The following is a 27,158-nucleotide window of genomic DNA, read 5'->3' as shown; positions in this document are numbered from 1 at the left end:
TTTTGGGGAGGGTATTTCTATTGCCTTTTATGAGGGAAATATGGAACACAGCCTTCCTTGCATCCTTCCACTCCATTATCTTCCTGGAATTTAGAACTGCATGTATTACCAAAAAGAGTCATACATTAGCATTCACACTCAGTTCATATAGTGGAGTTCAGGACTTTTTGAATCAATGAAGATTGATACAAATAATATTATTATTTATTCATTATGTTTTTATGTTAAATGTTGAAAGAGAAAAGGAGAGGAGGAGGAGGAGGAGGTGGAGGAAGGGAGAAAGAGAGAGAGAGAGAGAGAGAGAGAGAGAGAGAGAGAGAGAGAGAGAGAGAGAGAGAATGTGTCTTTAGAAAGTATAATGGATTTGGACTCAGGAGAGACCAGTAAAAATCCTTGCTTAGATATTCACAAGTTTTGCAATGCTGGACAATTAACTACACTTTTCTGGGTCTCCATTTTTTCATGGGTAAAATAAGGGCACTGATAATAGCCCTAGGTACTTTATAATGTTGTTTTGAGGAAAGCAGTCTCCAAAGTTTGAAGTCCTATAGTAATGTGACTTTCTATTGTGATATCAACATTGCAATATGACTATTGAATATAAAATGAAATGAATCTTCTTGTTCTTTTTGGACTCATGATAAAAGCACCTCCACTGGTCTCTTCATTTACTTCTCTAAGAATCTATGAGCTAACCTCTCAGGTCGCTGCAACTTCCTTCTTTTTTCTGGATTCTCTAATAACAAGAATGTCCAGATCGATTTAATTCTATTCTTCCAGTGGAGTATCTACTCACTGTTCCTTGGGAAAGGACCTCAGAGCTAGAAGACGGGTAAAGAAATTCACATTTAAAGATATTTAAAAAGGCTGTGATTCTTGATGTGGAGGCAAAGAGAGAAGGGCCCTATATCTTCCCACTTGATGTGAGGGGCACCATCTTTCAGTCAGCTTCCATTCTGGTATACATCAACATGCACGCTGTCTTTCTTGTATTTATATTTTCTCTCTACTCCCGTTCTTTTGAAAGGCTGACTCTCCAAGGAGGAGAAGGAAATCTTGAAACCAATACCTATTTAGAATTTTCTGTTCTCATTCTTTAAAAGCAACAAACTGCTCTTCCCCAGGTGAGCTCAAACATCTTGTTTTCCAGATTCTTACCCCTATTCTTTCTTGATACTCTGGTAAACCAAGACAGAGTGAATAATTTACTTGGATAAAATAGGAATGCTGTCATTCGTCTGCCCTCTCCAGCTCAAGAATTGTGATAGTAAAACTTTTTAAATCATTTATTTAAAATAACATTCTATTATTTTTAATTTTGGGTTTCAAATTCTCTTTCTCCCATTCCTTACCTCACTCGCTAAGAAAGCAAAAAATACGATATTACTTATATATGTGAAATCATGCAAAACATATTTCCATATTAGCAAAAAAAAAGTGAAAAAAGTGAGAAAACTATACTCCAATTTGCACTCAGAGTTTGTCAGTTCTCTTTATGGTGGTAGATAGCATTTTTTCATCATGAGTCTTTTGGAATTATCTTGTATCATTGTATAGATCAGAGTAGCCAAGTCTTTCACAGTTGATCAACATATAATATTACTGTTACTGTGCACAATGATTTCCTGATTCTCACTTCACTTTGTATCAGTTCATATGGATCTTGCCATGATTTTTATGAAACCATCCATACCCTCCCCATGTCATTATTGATAGTACAATAGTGCTCCATGACAATCATATGGCACACCTTGTTCAGCCATTCCCCAATTGATAGGCATCACCCCCAATTTCCAATTTTTTCCCTCCACAAAGTACTGGTATAAATATTTTTCTACATATAGGTCCTTTTCCTCTTCCTTTGAATTTTTTTGGAATGCAGACCTAGTAGTGACGTTGCTCGGTCAAAGGGTATTCACTTTTATAGCTTTTGGGGAATATTTCCAAATTATTCTTCAGAATGATTGGAATGATTCACAACACCAACAGTTTATCAGTGTACCTATTTTTCCCTCATTCCCTCCAGCAATTGTCATTTCTGATGGGTGTGAGGTGGTACTTCAGAGTTGCTTCAATTTCCATTTCTCTAATCACTAGTGATTTAAAACATTTAAAGCATGAGTATAGATAGCTTTGATTTTTTCTTTTTGAAAACTGCTTCTTCATAACCTTTGACCATTTATCATTTGGGTAATGACTCTTATTTTTATAAATTTGACTCAGTACCCTATGTATCGAGAAATGAGGCATTTATCAAATAAACTTTCTGTGATTTTTTTAATATTACTTCATTGTCTATGATGCCTTTTTAGCAAAATGAAGTTTCCCTGATTATCTCTTTTAATTGGGTCTATTTTTGTTTTTACTTTGAGACTGTAATTGCTACCCCTGCCTTTTTACTTCAGCTGAAGCATGATAGATTCTGCTCCAGATCTTTATTTTAACTCTGTGTGTTTCTGTTTCAAGTGTATCTCTTACAAACAGTATAATGTTGGGTTCTGCTTTTTAATCCATTCTCCTATCCATTTCCATTTTATGGGTGAGCTTCTCACATTCACATTCACAGTTATGATTACCATGCATTTCCGTCCATCCTGTTATTATCCTTCTCCCTCTCTCTCTGTTTATTCTGTCCCTCCTCAAAAATCTGGCTTGCTTCTGATCACTTTCTCCCTTAATCAGCTCTCCCTTTTGTCAATGTCTTTCCCCTCATCTCTTATTCCTTTCCTTTCCTGTTACTCTGTTGGATAAAATAGATTTCCATATCCAACTACACACACACACACACACACACACATGTATGTGTGAGTGTGTATGTTCCTTCTTTGAACTAATTCTAATAAGTATGAGGTTTAAGCATTGCTAGCCACTTTCCCTATTTTCCTCTCCACTATAAATTCTCTTCTTTATATACCTCTTTTATGTGAGAAAATTTCCCCCATCCTATCTCTCCCTTCTCTCCTCTCCCAGTGTGCCCCTCTTCTCACACCTTCATTTTTTGAGATCATCCCAACATAATTAACTCACATTCATGCCCTCTGTTTATGTAGACTCCTAACTACATTAATAATAAGAAAGTTCTTAGGAGTTTTCAAAAGTCATCTTACCATACAGGAATGTAAATAGTTTAATCTTTTTGACTCTCTTATGATCTCTCTTTCATGTTTATCTTTTCATGCTTCTCTTGAGTCTTGTGTTTGAATGTCAAAGTTTTTATTTAGCTTTGGTCTTTTCATCAAGAATACATGAAAGTTTCCTATTTAATTAAATATCCATTTTTTTTTCCTCCTGAAGGATTATGCTCACTTTTGCTGGGCAGGTTATTCTTAGTTGTAACCCTGGTTCCTTTGCCCTCTGGAATATCACATTTCAAATTCTCTAATCCTTTAATGTAGAAACTACTAAATCTTGTGTTATTCTGACTGTGGCTCCATGACATTTGAATGATATTTTTTTCTGGTTGCTTACAGTATTTTGTTTTTGACCTGGGATCTCTGAAATTTAGCTAGAATAATCCTGTGAGTTTTCATTTGGGGATCCCTTTCAGGAGATGATTTGTGGACTCTTTCAATGTCTATTTTGCTCTTTAGATCTAAGGTAGTGGGACACTTTCCCATCATAATTTCTTGCAATGTGATATCTAGGCTCTTTTTTTGGTGATAGCTTTTTAGTCCAATAATTCCTAAATTATCTCTCCTTGGCCTATTTTCCAGATCAGTTTATCTGATGAGATATTTCACATTTTTATTTTTGGTTTTTTAAAATTTTGTTCTATTATTTCTGGATGTCTCATGGAATCATTAGCTTCCACTTGCCTAATTCTCACTTTTAGAAATTATTTCCTTTGGAGAGTTTTTGTACTTCTTTTTCCCCCCATTTGACCAATTATCCTTTTTAAGAAGTTTTTTTTTCTTCAGTGTATTTTTTTTTTTACCTCTCTATTCTCCTTTTTAAGGAATTTTTTCTTCAATGAATTTTTTCTGCCTCTTTTACTATTAGGTTAATTCTTTCACCAAGTTGTTAATTCTCTTTTCTAATTTTCTGGCATTACTCTCATTTCTTTTCCCAGCTTTTCCTGTACCACTTATCTCTTTCTTTAACTTTTCAAGGAATTCATGTTGGATTTGGTTCCAATTAACATTTTTCTTTGCACCTTTGCTTGTAGCTGTTTTCCCATTGTATTCTTCAGAGTTTATGTCTTGTTCTTCCCTGCCATCATAGCAGACTTTTATGTTCAAGTCCTTTTTTTCCTTTTTTTTTGATCATTTTCCAAATCTATTTCATGACTTTGAACTTTTTGTTAAATTTGGATTCTGCTCACTTGTGGATGAGGAGGCCCTGTTCTGAGCTTTAAGCTCTGTGTGTATGTGTGTGTGTGTGTGTGTGTGTGTGTATACATGTGTACATACACGCTGCTGCTTTCAATGCTAGTTTTGTTGATTTGCAGGTTTTTGGCACTTTCAAGGTGAAGTGATCCAGAAAGAGATCTAGTAACCTAGCCTGAGTTCTGATCTTCAACCATGCAGGGTCCTTGATAGTCCCAAGCACTAGCAATCTTCTCTGCCTTGAACTGTGATCAGGGCCCCTGCTTCCTTGTGTCCAACAAAAGCTCTCTTCTCCACCCTAGAACTTTGACCTAGAACTGAGTATGGGCAATAGAGCTGCATTCCCATTTCAGTATGGGTTCTCCCGTAATCTCTTTTTGATCAGTTGTCTGATCCTCTTACTGGCTCTGGACTGAAAGCTCCTCAAACCACTGCTGCTGCTGCTGCTGTCACTGCTGGCTCCAAGGCCCAATGTTGGTGCTTTACCCACATGTGCTCTGGGCTGTGGTGTCACAGACTCCTCCTGCTGACCTTCTGGATTGTCTCAGGCTGAAAAAATTTCTCACTCTGACTTTTTGTTGGCTTTGCTACTTCAAAATTTGACTTGAGAAATTGTTTTAAAGTTGTTTAGAGGGGAATATTGGAAGCGTTTGACTGGGTTGCTGCCTCTGATTCACCATCTTGTTTTAACCTCTCCCCCCAAAGCTATTTAATTGACTTTTAGCCAAACTTCAAGATGTGAGTCTTATTATCATGACATAAGTACATACTCTGCTCACCCTTTCCCCTTATTTCTGCCTTATTGCCACCATCACTGTCCAATCAAAAGTCATCTTCTTGAGCATAGGAACTGTTTCCTTTTCATCAAGGCAGCTCCATCTTTTAGTACAATGCCTTGTACTTAGTAGGTGCTTAAATGTTTGTTAAATTAGTGAGTTTGAACAGAGGAGTGTTATTCATTAACTTAAAATACACCAACTAGAAGAGCTTCTTAGGATTTATGTAGTTCAGTTATGGCAAAGGACACAATAGAAGCACATCCCTGAGCTCAAATTCTTAGGAAGTTCTTTCTTGTATTAAGTCTAAATAGACTTCTTTGAATCTCCCATCCCTTGTTCTTAAATAAGCAATGTAGCTCCAAAAGGAATGAGGCTAATTATCCAGTTCTGTTCTAGACCTTCAAACATTTCATGTGAATCCTCATTGTTGAGAACAAAGCTGTCTATGTTGCCCAGGTAGGATTCTAGGGGTACACCTGGAATCAGTTACATAATGTCAACTTATTCTTCAAAGTTCAATTCAGGATTGTATCAGCCAGCCATGCTTCAAGGCTTTTCAAGAGTGGGTTTCTTAGCCAGTTTTGTTCTAGTAAGAATCATAGTTTAGAGCTGGAAGAGATCTAGCTGTGTCTTATCAAATCCTCTCATTTCACAGATGAGGAAACTGTCTCCTAAACAGGTTAAATGATCAACCCAAGATCATACAATGGTGGATATGGCTCATCCAGTAGCCTAACTTCCATACCTCCAGATCCAATCTACTTTTCTCTTCATCATACTACCACCTCTCCTTGTAAGTCTACTCTTCTCCAGCCTAATCAACCCCAGATTTTTTATGCATGGGAGTAAGTGGCAGAGACAGAATTCAAATTCAAGGCCTTTGATTAGGCTACATTATAGTTGTTTAATTCCAAAATAGTGCTTTAAATGACGGAGTGATCTTTGATTCCATATGACAATAGAAACCCATATATATGAAGCCTAGAATGAGTTCATACATTTTACTATTAATGAGCAAAACAACAAAAACGGAAAGACAAACAAAATCAAAAACAAATAAATCTTTTTCTAAAATTCCCTCACCAGGGAATGCATTGGTCTAATTTGCTGAATTCCACAAGTGTACAACAGTATTGCAGAAATTTTAATCTTCCTTCCTTGGCCCCCACCTGCCAGCTTTTCTGCCATCAATCAGCTTGTTTATCTTGGCTGGTGAAGGGCCTTCACCCCTGAAACTCCCTCATTGTGCTCGAAATTAGCTGAGGATTTGGAGAGAGGCAGCAGAGGAGCTGGCCCATTGCGTGTGTTGGCTTGAACCCAGGGAATGCTCCATGCCAAGAGAGATTACTTAGGGCTCTGTAATTGGGCAGCCAGATTGCCTTAAGTAAACTTAGTTCGAGGCCAATCAGTGATCCTGGGAAGGAGCTCAATGGTGAAACAGAAACCACACACTAGAACTCCAGGTGAAAAGTTCCCTACCAGGCTGGTTTCCTTCTGTGGCTGATGAGGGAGGTTAGCGACATACACTGAGTGGCAGGCAGCCATAGAAAATGCACTGAACACCACTCAGGAAGAAGGATTCCAACAGAGCCTGACATAAAGGCTTTGAAAACCTCTCAGCCGGCAATGCTGCTCCCTCCACTTGACTCAGGAGTGCCAGCCACCAAGATCTCAGTAAATAAATCAGCTATAGAATCTCAAAGAAGGAAGGGCACTAAAGTATATTGATTTCATGTAGGTGAGGACTTGGAGAACCAAAGATGGGAAGGAGTTTAGCTAAGATTCCCCAGAGAGGGGAATATGAGGTCAAAGGGTTGTTATGGTGACAAAGAATGGCAAAGCCAGAGTTGCTTGATCCCAACCCCGGTGGCCATCTAAGCCAAGACATTCATGAATAAGAATCTCCTCTCAGACATTACTGACAAGAGACCATTTAGTCTCTGCTTGAAGATCTCTAGTGTGGGGAGCCCACTGCCTAACCAAGCAGCTTAATCCACTTTGAGACTGTGCTCATTGCTAGCAAGTTCTTCCTTAAATTGAACTTCACTTCACCTGTTTACAGCTTCCTTTGACAGACTCTTGTCGTTTTCAGGGGCCAAAGAGAGCAAGTCTCACCCTTCCAAGTGCTAGCCCTTCAAATACTTGGGCACAGTTGCCATGATCCATGTTCTCTAGGTTAAGCATCCCCAAATCATTTGGTTGATCCTCATTAGCAATGGTCTTTAGGACCTTTAGCTTCTTGACTATCTTTCTCTGACCAGTGACCCATTGAGTTTTCCCTTTGCTGTGTGTGGCAAGGTTCAAATCCTAAAGAGAAGTAGGCCTGTGTCATTGGTGTGTGAGAGTTGAATTCACTGCTCATTATTTAACAACCTTGAAAACTATACTGTGGATTAAAACATCTAAAGGACTTAGCCAAGAATGTCCCTAAAAAGGTTTGAAACTGCTATTGTACACACATACACACACACACACACACACATTCATATGGTTTACATGTATAAACACAGACACACAAGGACATAGATCCACACATGTGCACATATACATACATGTGTACATATGCACATATGCACACTTACACAGATGTTTTTTACAAAGGCCAATTAAGTATATAACTCTGGTTTCTAAGGGAAAGGTTTCTACCAGATCCTTTACTGATGCCATGTCTACTTTCCCTGCCTGCAGCTGTGGGAGATTTTCCCATGCCATGAGGTTTCACTCAGCTCACACCCTAACCTGAACTGGCATCATCACATGAGCTTACACAATCAGTGGACTGGAAATCAGCTGAGTCTGAAGTCAGGGCAAACAGTTAATGATAGTTAAAGTTGTGAAGGGTTAAGTGACCATGAGAATAGCTATATTTGGGACATGCTGGTGTCAGAAGACTGGCCCATGGACTGGTCCATGACACTTCAGGTCAAAGAAGAAATTACCCACTGCCATTGCCTGAAGGACTGAGGAACTGTGCCACAGACCAGAGCTGTTTGGCATGGAACCAAGAAAAAACTCATTACAGACTAGATGGTGGAAAAGAGACAGAGTTAGGGGACCTGTGTTTGAATGGGGATACTTCTGCCCATGTGGCTTCAGGCAAGGGCTTTAATGTCTCCAGACCTTGGTTGCTTTATATGTAAAATGTAGGGCTTGGATTAGGCAGTCATTTTCAATTCTATATCCTGAGAAAAATCACTTTGTGAACTCTTATCTCAACATTTGTCCCCAAGAGGAATCAGGTTAAAATGAACCCCAGGGCAGACTGAAGGGGGCCAGGAGAAGATATATGTGGCAACTTGTGTACATTGAAGGGTGAATTGTCCCCTCCTGGTAGCCTCAGTGATGGGGAGAGAGAGAAAAGGCAGACAGCATGAACGAAACTTGAGACCTGTATAGCTCCAGCGGTTGGGTGCACATCCATCTTCCTGACTGACTGGCTCCTAATGATAAGCAGGCACTTCACCATTCCTGAAGGCAGCTCTGCTCTTGGGTAGCAATGGCAGACTTTAGACCTAACAGAAAAGACAGGAAAATGAAAAAGGAAGGAAGAAAGGCAGCAGGAGACTGAGAGAAGAGGAAAGGAGAAGAAAGAATCAAATACCAGAGAGAATGAAAAAAAATGGGAAGATGAGATTTCTGGTGAGGAGCACCATCGATAATCTCAGAGGCCTTGGAACATCTCCTGTTTGGAGGAGGAACCTCAGACTCTTGGCTAGATGAGATGACCTAAATCATAGAGGACAAATTCCCATGAGACCAGTCTATTAAACTCAAAGGCTCATGGAGGCAGCAAGCTGGTCTGGGTTCAGAGGATTCGAGATTTAAAGGTAGAAGTCACCTCAGAGGTCATCTCCAGTGACATCATTTTGCAAAGAAGGAAACTGAGGCTTAAAGAGGAGAGATGATTTGCCCAAGGAAAGAAAGGAAGTGGAACAGTTAGGGCTTGAACTCATCCTTTTACTCCCAATTTTTTCTGCTTTCCAGCCCATTGTACTTCCTGACACCTGGAAAAATTCAGACTTGACAACCCACCTCTTTTGCTTTTAGTTCAATAAAAATATAGAAAAGAGGAGAAGAATCTGTCTCAGTCACCCAGGGATCCCATTTCTCCCTAGGCTCTGCCTTGCTCCTTTGGTCCTTGGTGTGTGTCCGCTGAACTTCAGGCCATGCACCAATCCACTGAAGTGCTGACAGATCTGCCTGCCTGGTGGTGCCCAGCAGACCGCCTAATCCCTGTGTAATCCTCTCTCATTCATTCACTTGACACCACATGCCCTTTACCCAGCAGGTTCAGTAAACTTTCTTTCCTAGCAGTGGTCATGCTGTTCTCCTTAGACTTTGCTTTGCTGGAAGAAGAAAGAAATGAGGTACTAATTATTCTGAAAAGGATTCTTAGCCCTCACCCATGATTTTCCCCTGAGGCTATAGAAATCCACACTAGCCATGGGTGACTCTTTGCCTGCAAGAATATAGAAGCTCAGAGACTATCTAATCTCACTTGTGCTGCTTCTCCCCCTCCCAGAATAATTTTCTCCATAGCATCACCTCATGTCTGGATGATTGCAGTAGCCTGCTGGTAGGTCAACCTACCTCAAATCTCTCCCTTTCTCTAGTCCATCCTCCAATCATTAAAGTTATTTTCCTAAAGTGCAGGTCTGACCATGTTAGCACTGCTCAATAAACTTCAGTGGCTCCCTATTACTTCCAGGATTAATACAAAATCCTCTAATTTGACTTTGAAAGGCCGTTTCCATGTACTCCCTTCCTTCCTTTCCAGTCTATTTCTATCTTACTTTCTGTCATGTGTTCTTTGATCCACTGACACTGGCTTCCTGGATGTTCCACAAATAAGACACTCCATCTCTCTGCTCTGGGCATTCTCTCTGGCCATCCCCCATGCCTAGAATGTTCTTGTTCCTCTGCTCTCACTTCTGATCTCCCCAATTAAAATCCCACCTTCTACAGGGAGCCTTCTCCAACTCCTCTTATTTCTACTGCATCCTCTTTATTATTTCCTGCTTATCCAGTGCGTAGCTTGCTTTGTTTACATTTGTTTGTATGTCTCCTAGATGGCAGGGACTGTCTTGTCTCTTTTTGTATCCCCCTCCCCTATGCTTACTAAAGTACCTAGCACACAGTAGGCACTTAGGAAATATTGATTCATGGATTGATTGATTGAGAAGCAGCTTCTGCTCAAAGGCCGTTGACAAGGAACATCCCCATCCATTCTCTTCCAAGAAAATCCATTCTATTTGAGGGTAACCAATTGTTAAGAAGTTTTTCTTGAGATCCAGTCTCAATTTTCCTTGTTCCAACTTCACTCACTGCTCCTTTCCCAACCAAAAAAGTCTAATCCCTTCTCACATGAAAGCTCTTTAGGGACTTGGAAATAGCTAGCCTGTCCCACCTGTCTTCTTTCTTCCACATAGAAGAGGCCTCTTGCTCCATGCCATACTTAGACAGGACCCTTTGCCATCCTGGTTGGGCACTTTCCAACTTATTGATGTCCCTCCTAAATTCTGGTGCCCAAAGCCCAACGTGATGTTCTGGCCATTGCTGTATCCAAGTAGAGCACAGAAGAGGGGCCCTCTTTATTTCTGTAATGCAGCCTCCTTTGGAACAGCTTGTTCAGTGATCCTGGGAAGATTTGATTACCTTTGATGGACTTCCTTCTCACTCTAGATTCTTATCTATCTTGTGCTTCCCCAGAGCTGCCTGATCTTTTTTTTTTTTTTTTAAGGAATTTGTATTTAGTCATACTGCCATCTTCTAATAGTAGAACTGATTATTTATCTAATAAAGATTAAGATTGATCCTGTATCCTTTTCTTCTTGATCCTATTTATAAGTAGTCGATTTTTGTCTTGTAACTGATATTGTCCTGTAAGGATTTAGTTCAGAATGCAGCTGACCAGTAATGGGGTAATTCTAAAAATCCAGTTCTCCTGCTCATCACTGAGCTCTTCTTGTCTCAAGGAATCTTGTTAACTTTGAGGAATGCATGTGAAAGAAAGGAAGCCAGGCCTGATATCTGCACTCTACTACACTATCCTTGAAGGATGTCTGCTTTGCTGCCAAAAGTCTATCACTTCCTAGTGCCTGGACTCAAACAAAGAGTTTCTTAGTCTCTGGAGAAAAGGGGTGTGGGGGTATTGCTAGGTTCCATTAACAAACTTCCAACCAATCGTGTTGTTCCCTACCCCTCAGCTCTGTAACCAATCATATTACACTTAATATCATGATGTCATCTACCCTGTTCTGTTTTTTGTTCTCTACTCCCTAAATCCCATATAGGGAAACTGTCCTCTTGCTTGGGTCTTTGGTGTAAATGGAGGGATGTTATTGAACCACTTATGGACTTGTAGCATGTCCCTGCTAATAAATGTCATCTTGTTGAGAGATCTGCCTTATTTTACCCTTTTTATTAAATTCCAATTGTGAGACAATTCTTATTAAGTTTTGTCTTGTCAGATTCAGCCCAACGTTTTAAGCTAACAAGATTTTCTTGGAGTTACTCTGTCATTCATGTTAGCTAAGCCTTCTAGCTTTGGGTCACTTTCTTTTTTAAAAAAATATAATTTATTTATTTTTCAGTTCTTAACATTCACTTCCTCAAGAATTTGAATTCAAAATTTTCTGTCTTATTCTGTCCTTCATTTACTCCATTCTCTCCCTTAACCCGTCCTCCTAAATAGTGTTCGATTCTGATTATCCCTTTCCTCAGTTTGTTGTAATTTCTATTATCTTCCCTCTCCTATCCCCTTTCCCCTTGTCTTCCTGCAGGGTAAAATAGATTTCCATATCCAGTTGGGGGTATATTATTCCCTTCTTAAGCCAAATCCCATGAGAGTAAAGCTCAGTTATTTCCTTTCATCTCCCCCCTCTTCACCTCCATTGTAAAAGCTCTTTCTTCCCTCTTATATGTGAGATGATTTGCTACATTCTACCTCTCCCTTTCTCTTACTCCTAGTACATTCCATTAAACAGTTAATTTTTTTTTCAGTATTCTCCATTCATATTCAGCTCACCCTGTGCCCTCTCTCTCTCTCCATGTATATATACATATAATATATATATGTACATACACACATGCATGCATATACACACACATATACACACATACATACATGTACATATACACACCTACACATATATAATATACACATACATACATACATACATACCCACACCCACCTACATATATATATATATATATATATATATATATATATATATATATATATATATATATATATATATATATTCCCTCTAACTACCTTAATACTGAAAAAGGTCTCATGAGTTACAAAAAACATCTTTCCATGTAGGAATGTAAACAATTCAACTTAAGGCTTTTCTTTCCTGTTTCCCTTTTCGTGTTTCTCTTGATTCTTGTTTTTGAAAGTCAAATTTTCTATTCAACTCTGACCTTTTCAGCAAGAATGCTTGGAAATCTTCTATTTCATTGAAATTTCATTTTTCCCCTGAAGTATTATACTAAGTTTTGCTGGGTAGGTGATTGTTGGTTTTAATCCTATCTCCTTTGACTTCTGGAATATCATGTTATAAGCCCTTTGATCCTTTAGTGTAGAAGCTGCTAAATCCTCTGTTATCCTGATTGTATTTCCACAATGCTTGAATTGCTTCTTTCTGTCTGCTTGTAATATTTTCTCTTTCACCTGGGAACTCTGGAATTTGACCACAATATTTCTAGGAGTTTTCCTTTAGGGAATCTCTTTCAGGAGATGATCAGTGAACTCTTTCCATTTCTGTTTTATGCTTTGGGTCTAGAATAGGGCAGTTTTCCTTGATAATTTATTGGAAGATGAAGTCTAGACTCTTTTTTTGATCATGGTTTTCAAGTAGACCAATAATTTTTAAATTATCTCTTCTGGATCTATTTTCTAGGTCAGTTGTTTTCCAGGGAGACATTTCACATTGTCTTCTATTTTTCCATTCTTTTGGTTTCGTTTTGTAATTTCTTGGTTTCTCATGAAGTCATTAGCTTCCATCTGCTTCATTCTAATTTTTAAACAATTATTTTCTTCAGTGAGCTTTTGAACCTCCATTTCCATTTGGCTAATTCTGCTTTTAAAAGCATTCTTCTTCTCATTGGCTTTTTGGACCTCTTTTGGCATTTGGGTTAGTATATTTTTAAAGGTGTTATTTTCTTCAGTATTTTTTTGAGTTTCCTTTAGCAAGCAGTTAATTCGTTTTTCATGATTTTCTTGCCTTTCTCTCATTTCTCTTCTTAATTATTCCTCCACCTGTCTCACTTGATTTTCAAAATCCTTTTTGAGTTCTTCCATAGCCTGGATGTAGAAGCCTTGATTTTGATGTCTTCCTCTGATGGTATGTTTTGTTCTTCCTCATTCAAAAACATGGAAGAAAATATCTTTTCACCAAGAAAGTAACTTTCTATAGTCTTATTTTTCCCCTATTTTTGGCATTTTCCCAACCAGTTACTTTTCTTTTGAGTCCTTTGTCAAGTAGAGGGTATACTCTAGGGACTTGTAAGTTCTCAGTTCCTTCAAGGTGGCACAATTAAGGGACAGGAGTTTACTCCTCTCCTGGCCTGGGCTGTGGTCTATGAGCAGCCACCAAGGTTGTCTAGTTCAATTTCCTATAAAGAGCTCCAGGGAGGTTTTGAATCTGGATTTGAATCCAGAGCCTCTGCCTTCAGAGCCATTGTACATTCCATTGGCCTCTTCTTCCTTCTCAATCAGTTGTCCAGCCACTGTGAAGTGGTGGATCAGGACTTTTACCTGTTCTTCTGGCTGCAGGTGGAGAGCTCTTCCCCCTATACTAGACATAGTCCTGAACTACAGAGTTTTGACTAGATACTAGCCCAGCCAGTGCTGGAGAGACTGAGCTCAACAGGTACATAGATTGATATTTTCCACTCTTCTAGTTCACTCCCCCTGGCCCAGACATTGTTAATGGGATTTTGAGTGTGTCACTGTCAGGCAGAAGGTTAAAGTAGGCAAAGTTCATTCCTGGCCCTTCTCTTCCTTCTGCCTCCTCTCTCCCCCAGGTGCCCAGCACCCTCTTGAGTGTCACCTTTCCTTCTTCTAAGTATCACTGCCCATCTGGTCCTGCCCTCCTCAAAGTACCTGAGACTAGAAGGTCCCAAGGAACCTGAGGTTTCTCTGATTATGGGGCCAGAGATAGAAGGGCCCAGTGAAGGAATGCACATTACAATGTTTCTAGCCCTACAAAGTCAATGGGAAAGGATCTACTACTTCCCTGTAACTAGTTAGGTCAGATGGGATGACCCACAGTGTTCAGATTCTTTGGCCATCCATAGCCACTATCCCCCCTGCCTCCCTCCCCCCCAAAAAACCCTCAAAACCTGTCACTTCTTTGACTCCTCCATCATAAAATTTTGATAAGAAAACCTTTCAATACTGGCTTCTTTGCCATTCCTGGATACTCTATTTGGCTTTTAGAACACTTCACAAGCTGACCTCTTTTTGTCTTTACAGTCTAATTATGTATTACCACCCTCTACACACTCACTTTTCAATCTAGCTAGCTGGCCTAGCTCTTGTTCCTCACACAAACGTGCTCCATTTTCCATTTCTAGACTTTGTGCTGAGTCTTCCCCATCCATTGAATATACGCCCTCTGTTTTTCTGCATCTTGGTTTCCTTGGATGAATTCAAGACTCAGTCTAAATCCAATTTTCTACAGAAGGCTTTTTTCAGCACCCCACCCACTCCAGTGAGCACCCCTCAGATGCTAGGCCCTTCCTGACTTGAATTACATTCTATCTTCATTGTATGTATCTCATATGTACCAAGCTGTGTACATTGTGTCTCTCTCATTCGAATACTACTCCTCAAGATCAGGGATTATTTTATTTGCCTTTAACTTTATTCCAGCACTTAGAACAGCACCTAGTGTATGATAAGAACTTAATTAATATTTGTTGACTAACTGACTGATTTTAGCTCTGATCTTATAGGAAAGATCTCCACCATTTCTCTACTACCATTACAGATAATGTTAAATCTTGGATTTAGATAGATAAAATTGACTCTATTAAGGAAAGGTCCATTTTCCCTACATTTTAATTTTATTTAGCATGTGCTGCACTTTGTTAAAAAAAACAGCCCAACCCCTTTTTTTTCTACATTTATTTATGTAACCATGTGGTTTTTGGCTGCTTTAGTCATTAATAAGGCCTATTATCTTTGTTTTTTTCTTAATAAGGAACAGATCTTATATTCCTAGTATGAATCTGATCTTGTCATAATGTATGATCTTTTAAACTTATTAAGTTTATTTGCTGATATTTTATTTGATGTTTTTGAATAAATATTGATTAGAGAGTAATATGATGCTTAATCTTTTTATTTAGTTTAGGTAATGAGATTTTAGGGTATGTGTGAGCATCTGGGTGGTACCCTGGATAGAGCTCTAGGTGTGGAGTCAGGAAGATCCTAGTGCAAGTCTAGACTCAGACACTTACTAGTTGTATGAACTTGCACAGGCTCCTTAATCCAGTTTGCCTCAATTTCCCCATCTGTAAAATGGACTAGAGAAAGAAATGACAAATCACTCCATTATGTTTGCCAATTAAATGCTAAATGGTACCAAGAATAGTCAAACATGATTGAAATGACTAAACAACAGCAAAAGAGTGTGTGGTGGGGAGTAAGGAGTAATGTATCAGAATACTGGAAAGGTATGAAGAGGCCAGGTTATGAAGAACTTTAAATGCCAAAGGATTTTGTGTTTGATTCTAGAGATGATGGGAATCTACTGGAGTTTATTGAAGTGGGGGGGGGGGTTGCCTTCTTGTAGTTAAATCTCAGAATTCTTTGTTGAGGCTTTGCTTGGAAATTCTCTCATTCATGAAGACTTTTTTGAGCCCACCATCCCTCTCTACCTGAAAGTGATCAGGGAGTGGAGTCAGTGGCAGAAAAAGGGAGATGAGAGGACTTTCCCTTCTTAGAACCACTAACTGAGCCACCCTATGAAGTCATACCTTTAATGGGCAGTGGAGACCTGCTGACCATCTTGCCTCTGCCTCCCCTTTGTGTGACAGTTGACTTGTATGACAAATGAGGGCTCTTTCAACTCCTAGCTTATGAGATTTTGTATTGGTACCATTTCTCACATTTCCCTAAATCCTCCATTTTCAGTACCTAGGTTTGGACTCTGTTATCTTTCAAATCTAAATGTCATTTTTGGCCTTTTCATCCTAAGGCTCCATAGGGATGAGGTCATGACTCCTCTTCCCTGGTGTCCCCTGTTCCCTACCATGAGAGTCACTTCCTGAAGGCAGGGCATTGAGCATATTCCAGGGCCTTGGCAATGGGGCTCCATCCTTTGTGCTGCTAGAAATAAGATCAGTCTGTCTCTCCGGCCTGCTCTTAAAAATGAGACATAATTATAACAGACAGGAGGGAGATGCACTCCACCCGGATGCAGGGGAGGCCATTATCAGGTCTCCAGTTGGTCTTCACTCCATCAGTCTGAACTTGTGTGACAGTTATGATGATAGAGAGACCCAGGAGACCTTGCAAGGCTATTTGTGGAAAGACAAAGGCAGAGGCGAGCAAAGGAGAGACTGGACTGATTTTTTGTAATCAAGGGCTGTAACTCTCTCCTGAGTACCTGGGATGGTTACATAGAAAGCTTCTGGGTCAATGTGTTGGGAGCAGAGTAGAACCTGGTAAGAGATACTCTTATAATATAGGTACTAGGTCAGAAAGTGTAAGTCTAAATGGACTATCTGAGAGAAAGAAGCTATTGCAATTTTGTGATATCATCTGCAGATTATCTAGTTACAGATTTACAATATTATCTGCAAATTAGCCAGTCCAGTCCCCTAATTTTACAAAGTAAAAACTGAAGGCCAGAGACACCTACCCAAGGTCACCCAGAAAGTGAATGGCAAGGCTAGGAATAGATATTGGGAGTACTGAACCTGTGCTCCTTCTCCCATTCCATACTTAGACTCCATTTGAAGTGGTGGCCATCTGCAAAGGCAACCTCTCTGATGACATGTTTCTGAGGACATCAGAGAAGCTTTCAGACTTCTAAGCAACTGTATGATCTGTAGTTGCATCTTCTGCACACCCCTGCCCTTCAAAAGGACATGTCCCATGCAAATGACCAAAGACAATTACTCTATCCAGGATCTCTCTCAGGAAAAAAAAAAATAGAAAGTGGCCCAAACTCTTAAGAGTTTGATCACACTAAGGAGACCACATGGTGTAATGGGAAGAGTGATAGATTTAGCATCAGAAAACCTGTGTGCCAGTCCTGGCTTGGCTACCCACTGACCTGAATGACCTTGGACAGCTCCCTTCTCCTGCATGGCTCCCCCATTTCCTTATCTATAAAATGAAGTTGGATTTGGTGATATCTGAGGTCTTTTCTGCCCCTATGTTCCCATGTCCATGACATCAAGATGGAAGAATATCTAGAATGGCTATGCGTGGGGTGCTGCTGTTGGTCATGCTACTGCAATGCTTTTGGAACAGTGGGCCCTCCTTGGTTTCTCAGCAAAGAAGAGGAATGAATGTGTGTGTACCCAGGCTTCTTACAAGAATTTCTGCCCAAGTGAACCCACTGCTCCAAGTTCCACTCAAAAAGGGTGAGATAGAAAGAAATAAGCACTCTTTTCTACCTTTATTCATTCAAATAATTATTAAGAGACTTTTGTGTGTCACATGCTAAGGATATAAAGGGGGAAAAAAGGAATGTTCTTGCCTCCAAGGTGCTCTATTGGGGGGATAATATGTAAACAGAAAATTTAATAAAAAAGCATACAAAATAAATTATGCATATTCTTTTTGGGGAGTGTATAGAAACTTGGGTATGTAGTTATTAAATACTGGGAGAATCAAGAAAGGGCCCCTGTAGGAGGGCCGTAGAAGTTTAAGAGGAAGCAGCATGGAGGGAAGGAAATAAGTACAATCAGGTTTGGTTCTGCAGTGGTTAACAGTCTGCTCAGCCTTTTACTAAAACTTTAATCCTGCTAAAATGGGGATCAGGTGTCTAGCCTTTGCTAGAGGGCTGCAGAGGAGGGTTAGACATAGGTAATGTTTTTCTTCCAGAATTGAGCAGATTTTCCACTTCAATGTTTTAAGACACAAATAAGAACTGACATAGGGAAGGCATAGGAAGGCTGGGCTGGGAGTCAGAAGACCTGGGTTTTAATCTGGGCTTTGGCACTCGGCATATGTGTGGCCTTGGGCAAATCCCCGCCCCCCCCAAAGCTTAAATTTCCTCATCGATGAAAGTGGGATAAAATTTTTTGCACTATACATTTCACATTTTTGTGAAGATTAAGTAAGATTCTTGAATTCAATCCCCTGAATTAATTGAGTCTGCAGTGTACAATTCACAGCACCTAGCTCTCAGAGATGCAGTGCTTACATAGGATATGGACCCCTCATGTAGCCTACTGCCTAACTGGATGAATGAATGAAGCATTTAAGTATTTACTATGTGCAAATAATCATGATAAGGGCTGGGGACACACCTAGAAAAGTAAGGCTACAGCTCTCAAGCATCTCACAGTCTGAGGAGGAAAGCTGCAGCTGCAAGACAGATGGCCTTCATTATAATCTGTGAGACTTGAGGTCAAGACTTGCTTCTGACATCCAATCTATGGGACTAAAACGAGTCACTTAACCTTTATGCTGTAGGCCTGATGTATCAAACATGCTGACCCTCTTCTGAGTACAGCCCAACCCCAATTTAAATGTAATTGGAAAATATTTACCAAAATCAAGAAAAAAAAGATAATAAATTATAGATAATATTACATTTTAAGGCTAAGTCAATACAGTCTACAGGTATTCTTTTCTATGTTCTATTTGAGTTTGACATCACTGATCTAGACACTTTCTAAGAGTTGCTAATCTGAAATGGTGAAAAGAATGTGCCTCTTGAGATTTTGCCACATCAACGAAATCACAGATCTGAACCCAAAAAGTGCATGAAAAGGAAATGAAGCAGTGTGTTCTGAAAGGGATCACAGAACTTGAGAACTGTAAGGGATCTCAGTGAGCAGTTAATCTGACTCATAGACAAAAGGATAGTGCTTTTAGGAAGGCTTGCTGGAGGATGTGGGACTTACAGTGAACTTTGAAGGATGAGGAAAAATTCAACTCACTAAGCAGGGTAGGGAGGACATTCCAAGTATAGGGAGTCTCATGAGCAAGTCCACAAAAGTGGGAAACTGGGCAGATTTGGAGGATGAAGGCTGGATCCTAAGATGTGTCCAAGCTCCTTGAGGACAGGGACTGTATTTTGCCTTTTGTATTTCCCCAGATAGCACAGTACCTAGTGAATAGCAGGTGGTTAACAAGTGTTTCTGGATTATATGGAAAGACCTCACAGACAAGGAGCTGTCCTCAGAGCCAGGAAGACATGGGTTTAAGCTCTTTCCTCTGACATTTACTGTCTTTGTTGTGTTTTATTAATTTTTTTCATTTACTGTCTTTGTGATCCTGGCCAAATCACATAACATCTCAGAGCCCTGGAGAGGACTATATGTCATATCATAATAGAATTAGGTGAAGGAACTCAGAATGTTCAGGCTGGAAAAGAGAATATTCAGAAGAGATATGGTAGTGGTATTCAAATATCTGATAATGAAGACTGAATGAATGAGTGAATGAAAACAAATATGTCTTCAGTACTTCCTGTATGCCAAGCACTATTCTAAGGTCTGGGGATGCAAACACAAAAGCAAAGACAGTCTTTGATCTTAAGGATTTTACATTCGAATGAAGGGAGTGGACAGCACACATAAAGGAATGGTGCATAGGAAGGGCGGCTTTGGTTCAGAAAGGTACAAGAATGTTGAGGGTGTCCACAGGATATTATGTTCATTGATCCACCCCAGAGGAATTGGAGTGAAGACTAGGGAAGGAGTGAAATGAAGCCAGCTAGTGGACTTATCCAAGATCACACAGCTAGAAGACAGAAAATCCTGGATTTGAACTCTACTCTGTTCTCTCTAGCTTCAGCCTTTTTTGCATCATGTTACAGTCAGTTAATAAGTATTTATTAAATGATTATTATGTACCAGGCATTATTCTAAGCACAGGAATATAAAGGTATATAAAGCCTATCAGATTATCTCATTGTGTTTTCTAACTGTGAGGTCAAGAACTAGGTTATTTATTTCACAGGCAGTTGGAATCTATAGCAGGTTTCAGAGGTGGAAAGTGACATAACTTTGCTTCAGAAAGATTGCCCTTACTATGGTATTGAGAGTGGTTCTGTAGAAGGGAATAGTAGGAAGGGCGATAGGAACATTGGTTAAGAGGCTATTATGGTCTCTAGTCTGGGCACAAGGAACTGAGCTGGCATGGCATCAGTGGAAATGAAAAGGAAGGAACTGATGAAACTTTTTATCAAGGGGATTTAAATGATCATTATAATAAAAATGTAATTTAGAATCTAATATAAAGTGTATTTCTGATGTTCATCATTCCCACCATTGGCCAAACTGGGCAGTGTTTTTGATTTTAATAATTTTATTACATCAAATGGATGGTGTTCTTAACCTGATTCTCTACATATTCCTTCAGCAAACAGAAGGGCTAGGGAAACATATCATCCATAACAGTTCCCTCATCTGCTGAATAATAGGAACCCCATGGATCCAGCTAACATGTACTGAGCACCTACTGGGTGTGTAATGTAATGCCATCTCCTTTGGAGAAGTCTGGCCGCACACGCACTGTGAATGAGGCGTGTGTAAAAGAAGCTGACATTCCCAGCAGTTACTTGGTAAACATTAGCTCAGCACTGAAATACTTTCCTTTGCTTCACTGCAGTCACCCGGAAGAACCGCTGTGCCAAGGAGTGGTCCGCAAGCCATAGCCATGATGGGGACAGAAGCTGGCGATGCACAGGCACAATTGTGCCCGAGGGCAAACTTCTCCTCCAGGTTAATGCTTCAGGCATGCTTTCTCATTGGAGTCTGTCTAGCACACTTGAAAAGATGTGTCTTCTCTTTAGTTGTTATTGATTGTTTGGGAGTTTTCCTAACAGTAAATACCTTCTTCCCTCTCCCCCGGAACTAAAGAACTGTTAGATTAAGTATGTTTGGGCACAGAAAGGAGATGGTTGGGATTGAGTCACAGCCTAAGCTACTGCTCCAAAGCATTCGGACTAGCTTATCACAACCTCAAATCTGTTTAGTTTGTTTTTAAAAAATAATTAGCAAAGTGAATCTGTGCAAAAAGGCTGACATTAGCCATAGCTTACTATATCTGTGGCCTCCCATCTCTTCAAAGAAGGGAGGGACATCCCCTTTCATATTTCTTCTTTGAGGTCAAACTTGGTCATTATAGTTTCATGTTTGTTTCATAAAATTTCATCGTTGTTCATTTCAGTCATATCTCTTCATGACCCGATTTGGGGTTTTCTTGGCCCAGATACTGGAGTGGTTTGCCCTTTTCTTCTCCAGCTCATTTTACAAATGAGAAAATTCAGGCAAATAGAGTTGTGACTTCCCCAGGGTCCCGTAACTAGGAAGTGTCTAAAAACAAATTTGAACTCATGAAGATGAGTCTTCCTGACTCTAGACCCAGCACTCTATCCACTGTGCCATCTAGCTGCAATTTCATTGCACTCCACTTCTGTTATAATCTAGATCTATATAGTTGTATCTATCTATAGAAATGCATAGATATAGATCTGTCTGTCTTTTCCTCTCTCTCTGCTGTTTATCTTGTTTAGTTCATTCTGTTTATTTTGTATCAGTTCATATAATTCTTCCCATGCTTTCGTTTTTATCACATTAATCATATCTTATAGTCTAGTAATATTCCATTTTATTCATATACCACAATCTGTTTATCCATTCATCAATCAATGGACATCTCCAGCCCTTTGCTACTACAAAAAGAAAAAAGTGCTGTTAAAAAAAATTTGGGGGGTATGTGAGGTTTTCCTTTTCTGTCATTGACATCATTGGAATATATATATGTATATATACATATATATGTAGATATATCTATATCTATCTATATAAATATATATGACAAAGGGTATTACATTTGCTTGAAAATTGAGGAATTTTTTTATTTTCTTGGTTAGTTCGTAACCATGAATGAGGAAGATAGGAAAGCTTATCAATAGAAAACTTATTACCAAAGATATCTGTCTGTCTGTCTGTCTGTCCATCTGTCTATCTATCTATCTATCTATCTATCTATCTATCTATCTATCTATCTATCTATCTATCTATCTATCTACCTATCTGTCTGTCTGTCTGTCTGTCTATCTTCTAACTGTATTTGCTCATTTATTGATTTAATAACACCTCACATTTCAGTCTGTTTGATCTCAAGCTTTTCATTGATTTCCTTAGAACCAGCCCAGCCCAAGGACCATAGCCATGTACTTTAAATTCACCCGTTCATTCAAAATCATCCATCCATTTGTTCATTCATTTAACAAGTATTTATTAAGTACCTACTATGTACCAGGTACTATGCTACATGCTGAGAACATAAATATATAAGTGAAAATGTCTTGCCTTCAAGTTTCCAGAGGAGAAATGCTAAGGGCTTAAACAAGGATGGTGGCCAACATTGGTGACTTTACAGTACAGTCTGGGTGACTCTTTATGGGGATGTTTTAGGATAGTTTTGGGATAGATAGGATAAAGTATCCTTGGAGTTCCTTTCCAACTTGGAAATTTATATGATCCTATTAAGTCAGACCCTTTAAAAATGAACTACAGTTATACTTTCTAACTGAATCATTTGATGACCCACCCATGTACATACATGGATCTACAGTGTGTGGATGTATTATTTATCATTTGTTCTTATCATGGAAAAAAATACATATTGAACAGACGGTAAACCTCAGAGTCAGGAAGACCTGGGTTCAAATTCTGTCTCTGATATACACTGGCTGTGCAACTCTGAGTAGGTCACGTACCCTTTCAAACTGTTGGCAATTCTCTAGGATGAAATTGTATCAAAGTTTGTGACTTGGATTGATTGATAGGGCACCTATCACCTTCAGCCTCAATGCCACATGTGGTCCTCTAAGTCCTCAAGTGTGGCCCTTTGACTGAATCCAAACTTCACAGAACAAATCCCCTTAATAAAATGATTTGTTCTGTAAAACTTGGACTTAGTCAAAAGACCACTCTTGAGGACTTAGGAGTCTTCAATGAAGTCATAGGTCAATCAACAGAAAGCAAAAGCAATTCACTTTCGCATACATCACTAAAAAACCGTTTTATATGGATTCTGTCCAGTTGTGGCACAATGGAAAGAGCACTGATCCTGGAATCAGGGACCTGAGTTTGAATTCTATCTTTGCTCCTTATTACCTTGGTGACATTGGGCAAATCACTTCACATCCCTGGGCCTCAGATCCCTTATATAAAAAACCAGTGGGTTGGACAGATGGTGCTGATGTCCCTTTGACCTCTAATTTCTGGTCCTATAATTTAGAATCACAGTCTTTATTGCTAACTCAGGACAAATATCCAACCTCAGTGAAGGGCTTTACTGAGATCTGGCCACTGACATTTCTGCTGACATGGGCTGAAGGTCAGGCACTGGGGACACTAATTAACCTCTGGAGTAAATTCCCACCCACTGGGTCCTTCACAGTAAAAAGAAAGGCCATTTGTATGGAGAATAAAGGAAAGGGAAAAAAAGCAGACCTGGACAATGAAGGGGAGCACTGAGCAGCAAGAGCTGAATTTGGCGCAATGTGCACACCAGACCCTAATCACTTCCGACATGTCTCTACATTAGTGAGTTGGGGAAAGCGGGCTGGGGTTGGATGTCAACATTTCAAATTGCCATTAGCAGTGAAAGTCATGGAGCCAAAGTTTTTAGCTCAAGTGATGGAGGGCTGTACTTCATCAGCACAGTGTGTGTGTGTGTGTGTGTGTGTGTGTGTGTGTGTGTATGTGTGTGTCTGTGTATGTCTGTGTCTGTGTGTGTGTCTGTGTGTGTATCTGTGTGTCTGTGTGTGTGTCTGTGTGTGTGTCTGTGTGTCTGTGTCTGTGTGTATATGTGTGTCTGTGTCTGTGTCTGTGTGTGTATGTGTGTCTGTGTGTGTCTGTGTGTGTCTGTATGTGTGTCTGTGTGTGTGTCTGTATGTGTGTCTGTGTGTGTCTGTGTGTGTGTGTCTGTATGTGTGTCTGTGTGTCTGTGTCTGTGTGTGTCTGTGTGTGTGTGTCTCTGTGTATGTGTGTCTGTGTGTGTCTGTGCGTGTCTGTGTGTGTGTGTGTGTGTGTGTGTGTGTGTGTGTGTGCTGTGGAGAAGTAGCAGAATAGAATAAATATATTTTGGTTGAAATGCAATTATTCAATCATTATTTATTAATTGCTTACTATGTTCAAGGCACAAGTTCTGGGGATACAAAGAAAATATAAAAACCGTAATTATTAGAAACATTGCCTGGGCAGCTGAAACCCAAACAAGATAGTCTATGACTTAGTATAGGAACCTGGAAAGGTCCTTAGAGATCAAATAATTCATCCATTCCTCTTCTTTCATGGGTAAGTCTAGAAAGGTGTATTGACTTGTCCCAGGTCCCATATTCTTCCAAGTGGCGGGGACGGGATTTGGAGCCAGATTTTCTACCTCTCAATCTGGTATTTTTCCTACAAAATTTCCTGTTGCAGGGTTGGCAGATAGCCCCTGTTTTGAGGTTGTTTGTGTCTTCTCTCCAAAATGGAAACTTTCTGAGTAGAGGTCCATGTGGAGGAGTTCTCATGATTCTGGGGGCCAAGGACAGGACTGAAAAGTAGAAACTTTTCTGTTTTATCTTTGCCCTAGCCCAGTCTTTGACTGAGAGGAAGCTGTTTAACTTGCCTGCCAAATGAGGAATGAATGCCCTGCCAAATAGCCTTCAGGTCATTATTGTATTCATGAATGTAGAAAAATGAATTACTTTTCTTCCACAGTTAACTCTTCATTAATTAGGGCCTAGTTCAAGGGTGGAGAACTCGTGGCCTCGAGGCCACAAGTGACCCTTTAGGTCCTCAAGTGCAGCCCATTGACTGAATCCAAACTTTTTATACTGTGAAATTGGAAAATCATCTGTTGGTCTCATTTGGCCCTCTGATGTTTCCCAGGAGTTCACTTATATTTCAAAATTTGAGAATTGGAAGTGACTCCCAAGTTCATCAAGACCCAGGCTGTAGCTATACTTTTGACCTTTGGAACATTGACAGTATCCAGCCTGGAGGAAAGGTGTGTCACCACAAAAGGAAATCTATTCATTTAGCGATTCATTTTGACCTTATAATCTAAAATCCCCAGATCTGTTTCATTAGAACTTTTACTTACTAATGTCTTCATCACCCTCTACTTGTGGAGTTGATTATTTGAACCCAGCTGTTGGACTTTATGTTTATCCCAATAAATGCCACCTTTTTGATCTTATCCCCTTGTTTTATCATTTCAAAATCTTTTTGGAATTTGATTCTCTCATCTAAGGTACTCATTTACCTCAGTTTTGGGTGACCAGCACCTTTGATGAGCATGCAGCTGTACCCTCATCCAAGTCATTGATAAAGCTAATAAGCCACACAGACTTTTTTGGAATTGTCATTAAGCTAAATTTGAAACTATGCAACTGTTGTGCTGTATCTTGTAACCCCTTCCCTATCTTCTTTTCCACAAGAATGGCAGGAAAGAAATTTCAATGCTCTCTTGAAATATAGCTTTTGCCATTCCCTTGATAGACCAGTCTAGTGTAGCTTTAAAAAAAATCAAGTTAGACTAACCTCTTCTGTTCTTCATCAGATCAAGATTGGAGATGATTGTTTCTCTAAGTGCTTTCAAATCACCCTTTTAATAATGCATACCAAAATTGTTACAAAAATAAAAGCAAATTTGACTTTCCCATTTACCTCAGGTTTTTTCTTTCTTTTGAAAATCGGGACAAAGTCTGCCCTTCTCTTGTCTTTTTATATCATCCCTGTTTTCTATAATTTTGCAGAGATCACTGACCAAGACTCAATGGTCACAGCTGCTAGGTCTTTCAGTACCCTGGAATCTGGTTCATGGGTCCTGGCAACTTGAATTCCTTTATCTGGAATTTAGATTCCCTGTTAACCATTTTATGCTCTTTCCATTGCAAAGATCACTCCTTTTTAGCAGAGAAAACAGAAGCAAAATAATGATTGAGTTATTCTTTCTTCTCTCCGTTATCAGTAATACCTCAGCACAGTCACCAACTACCAGCCAGCACTACGCATCTCCTTTTTATTTGATGAGTATTGTGATCTTGCATCTGAGGGTACCAAGTCAATCTCAATATCAGCTGCTCCCAGATAAAATATATGAGAGGGTCTTTTAAAAGGCAGCTGAAAGACATAAGTACAGATTAATCTTGGGATTTCTGCAAGGCACGATTGTCCACTAGTTCATTTACACAGTCTGTTTTCAGGGTTTTGAAAAAAAAAACAAGAAGAAATCAAAGAACTGCTTAGGACCTATGGGGGAATTTATATTGCTCACATCATAAGTGATAGAATTGTGAACTTTGGGTTCTTTGACCTTAGTTAGAGATGAATCAATAAATATAAGGAGGAAGGAAAATCAGTCATAAGCTAAATGCAGGAGTCAGAAACTGGGGAACAAAGATACAGTGGCTTCCATCTGAAGGGAGAAACTGCTGCCAAAGACTGCCCCTGAGGCTTGAAAGGAATATATTATAACAAATCAAAAGTCAGGAGACCCCCTCAGCTTCAGCAGCTGAGAATACTGACTGAAACCAGATAGGCTTATACTTCTCTTACTGGAGGAGAGTTTTGTAGCTGCTGAAAGCTGATTGGAGGAAAACAGAATCTGGATGCTGGGGGACAAATTTCAGGGTTTATTTCCTTTTATCACCATCTACATCTTGAGAAATGGGAAACTTTTTGTGCTTGATGGTATTGGACACCACTGCCCAGAATGAGAGTTTTTTTAGGTTGAGAAGGAGAAACTTCTCAGAACCCCAAGAGAACGTCTGAAGAATTTATAATTCTTTGACTTAATGGAATTGCTTTTCACTGAAATAGGTTAACAGTTTCTCAGTACCCCTGC

At 39.6% G+C, this 27,158-nt stretch overlaps 1 protein-coding gene across 2 annotated transcripts in view; it reads left to right on the top strand.

Annotated features, from left to right (window-relative positions):
- The window catches only part of LOC140525356 (aryl hydrocarbon receptor-like), a 74,822-nt gene that overhangs the window by 13,303 nt on the left and 34,361 nt on the right, over positions 1-27,158 (top strand). Inside the window, exon 3 of one of the 2 annotated variants that reach the window (XM_072640693.1) lies at positions 20,916-21,028. The exons of the other annotated variant lie outside the window; for it this stretch is intronic. Within the exon in view, the coding sequence (XP_072496794.1) occupies positions 20,916-21,028 (113 nt within the window). The remainder of the gene's footprint in view (positions 1-20,915; positions 21,029-27,158) is intronic. 2 annotated transcript variants of the gene reach the window in all.

Source organism: Notamacropus eugenii, chromosome 2 (genome assembly GCF_028372415.1).
Source record: "Notamacropus eugenii isolate mMacEug1 chromosome 2, mMacEug1.pri_v2, whole genome shotgun sequence".
Taxonomy (NCBI): Eukaryota; Metazoa; Chordata; class Mammalia; order Diprotodontia; family Macropodidae; genus Notamacropus; species Notamacropus eugenii.
Note: the sequence above shows the minus strand (reverse complement) of the source record. Positions and strands in the feature narration are given on the sequence as shown.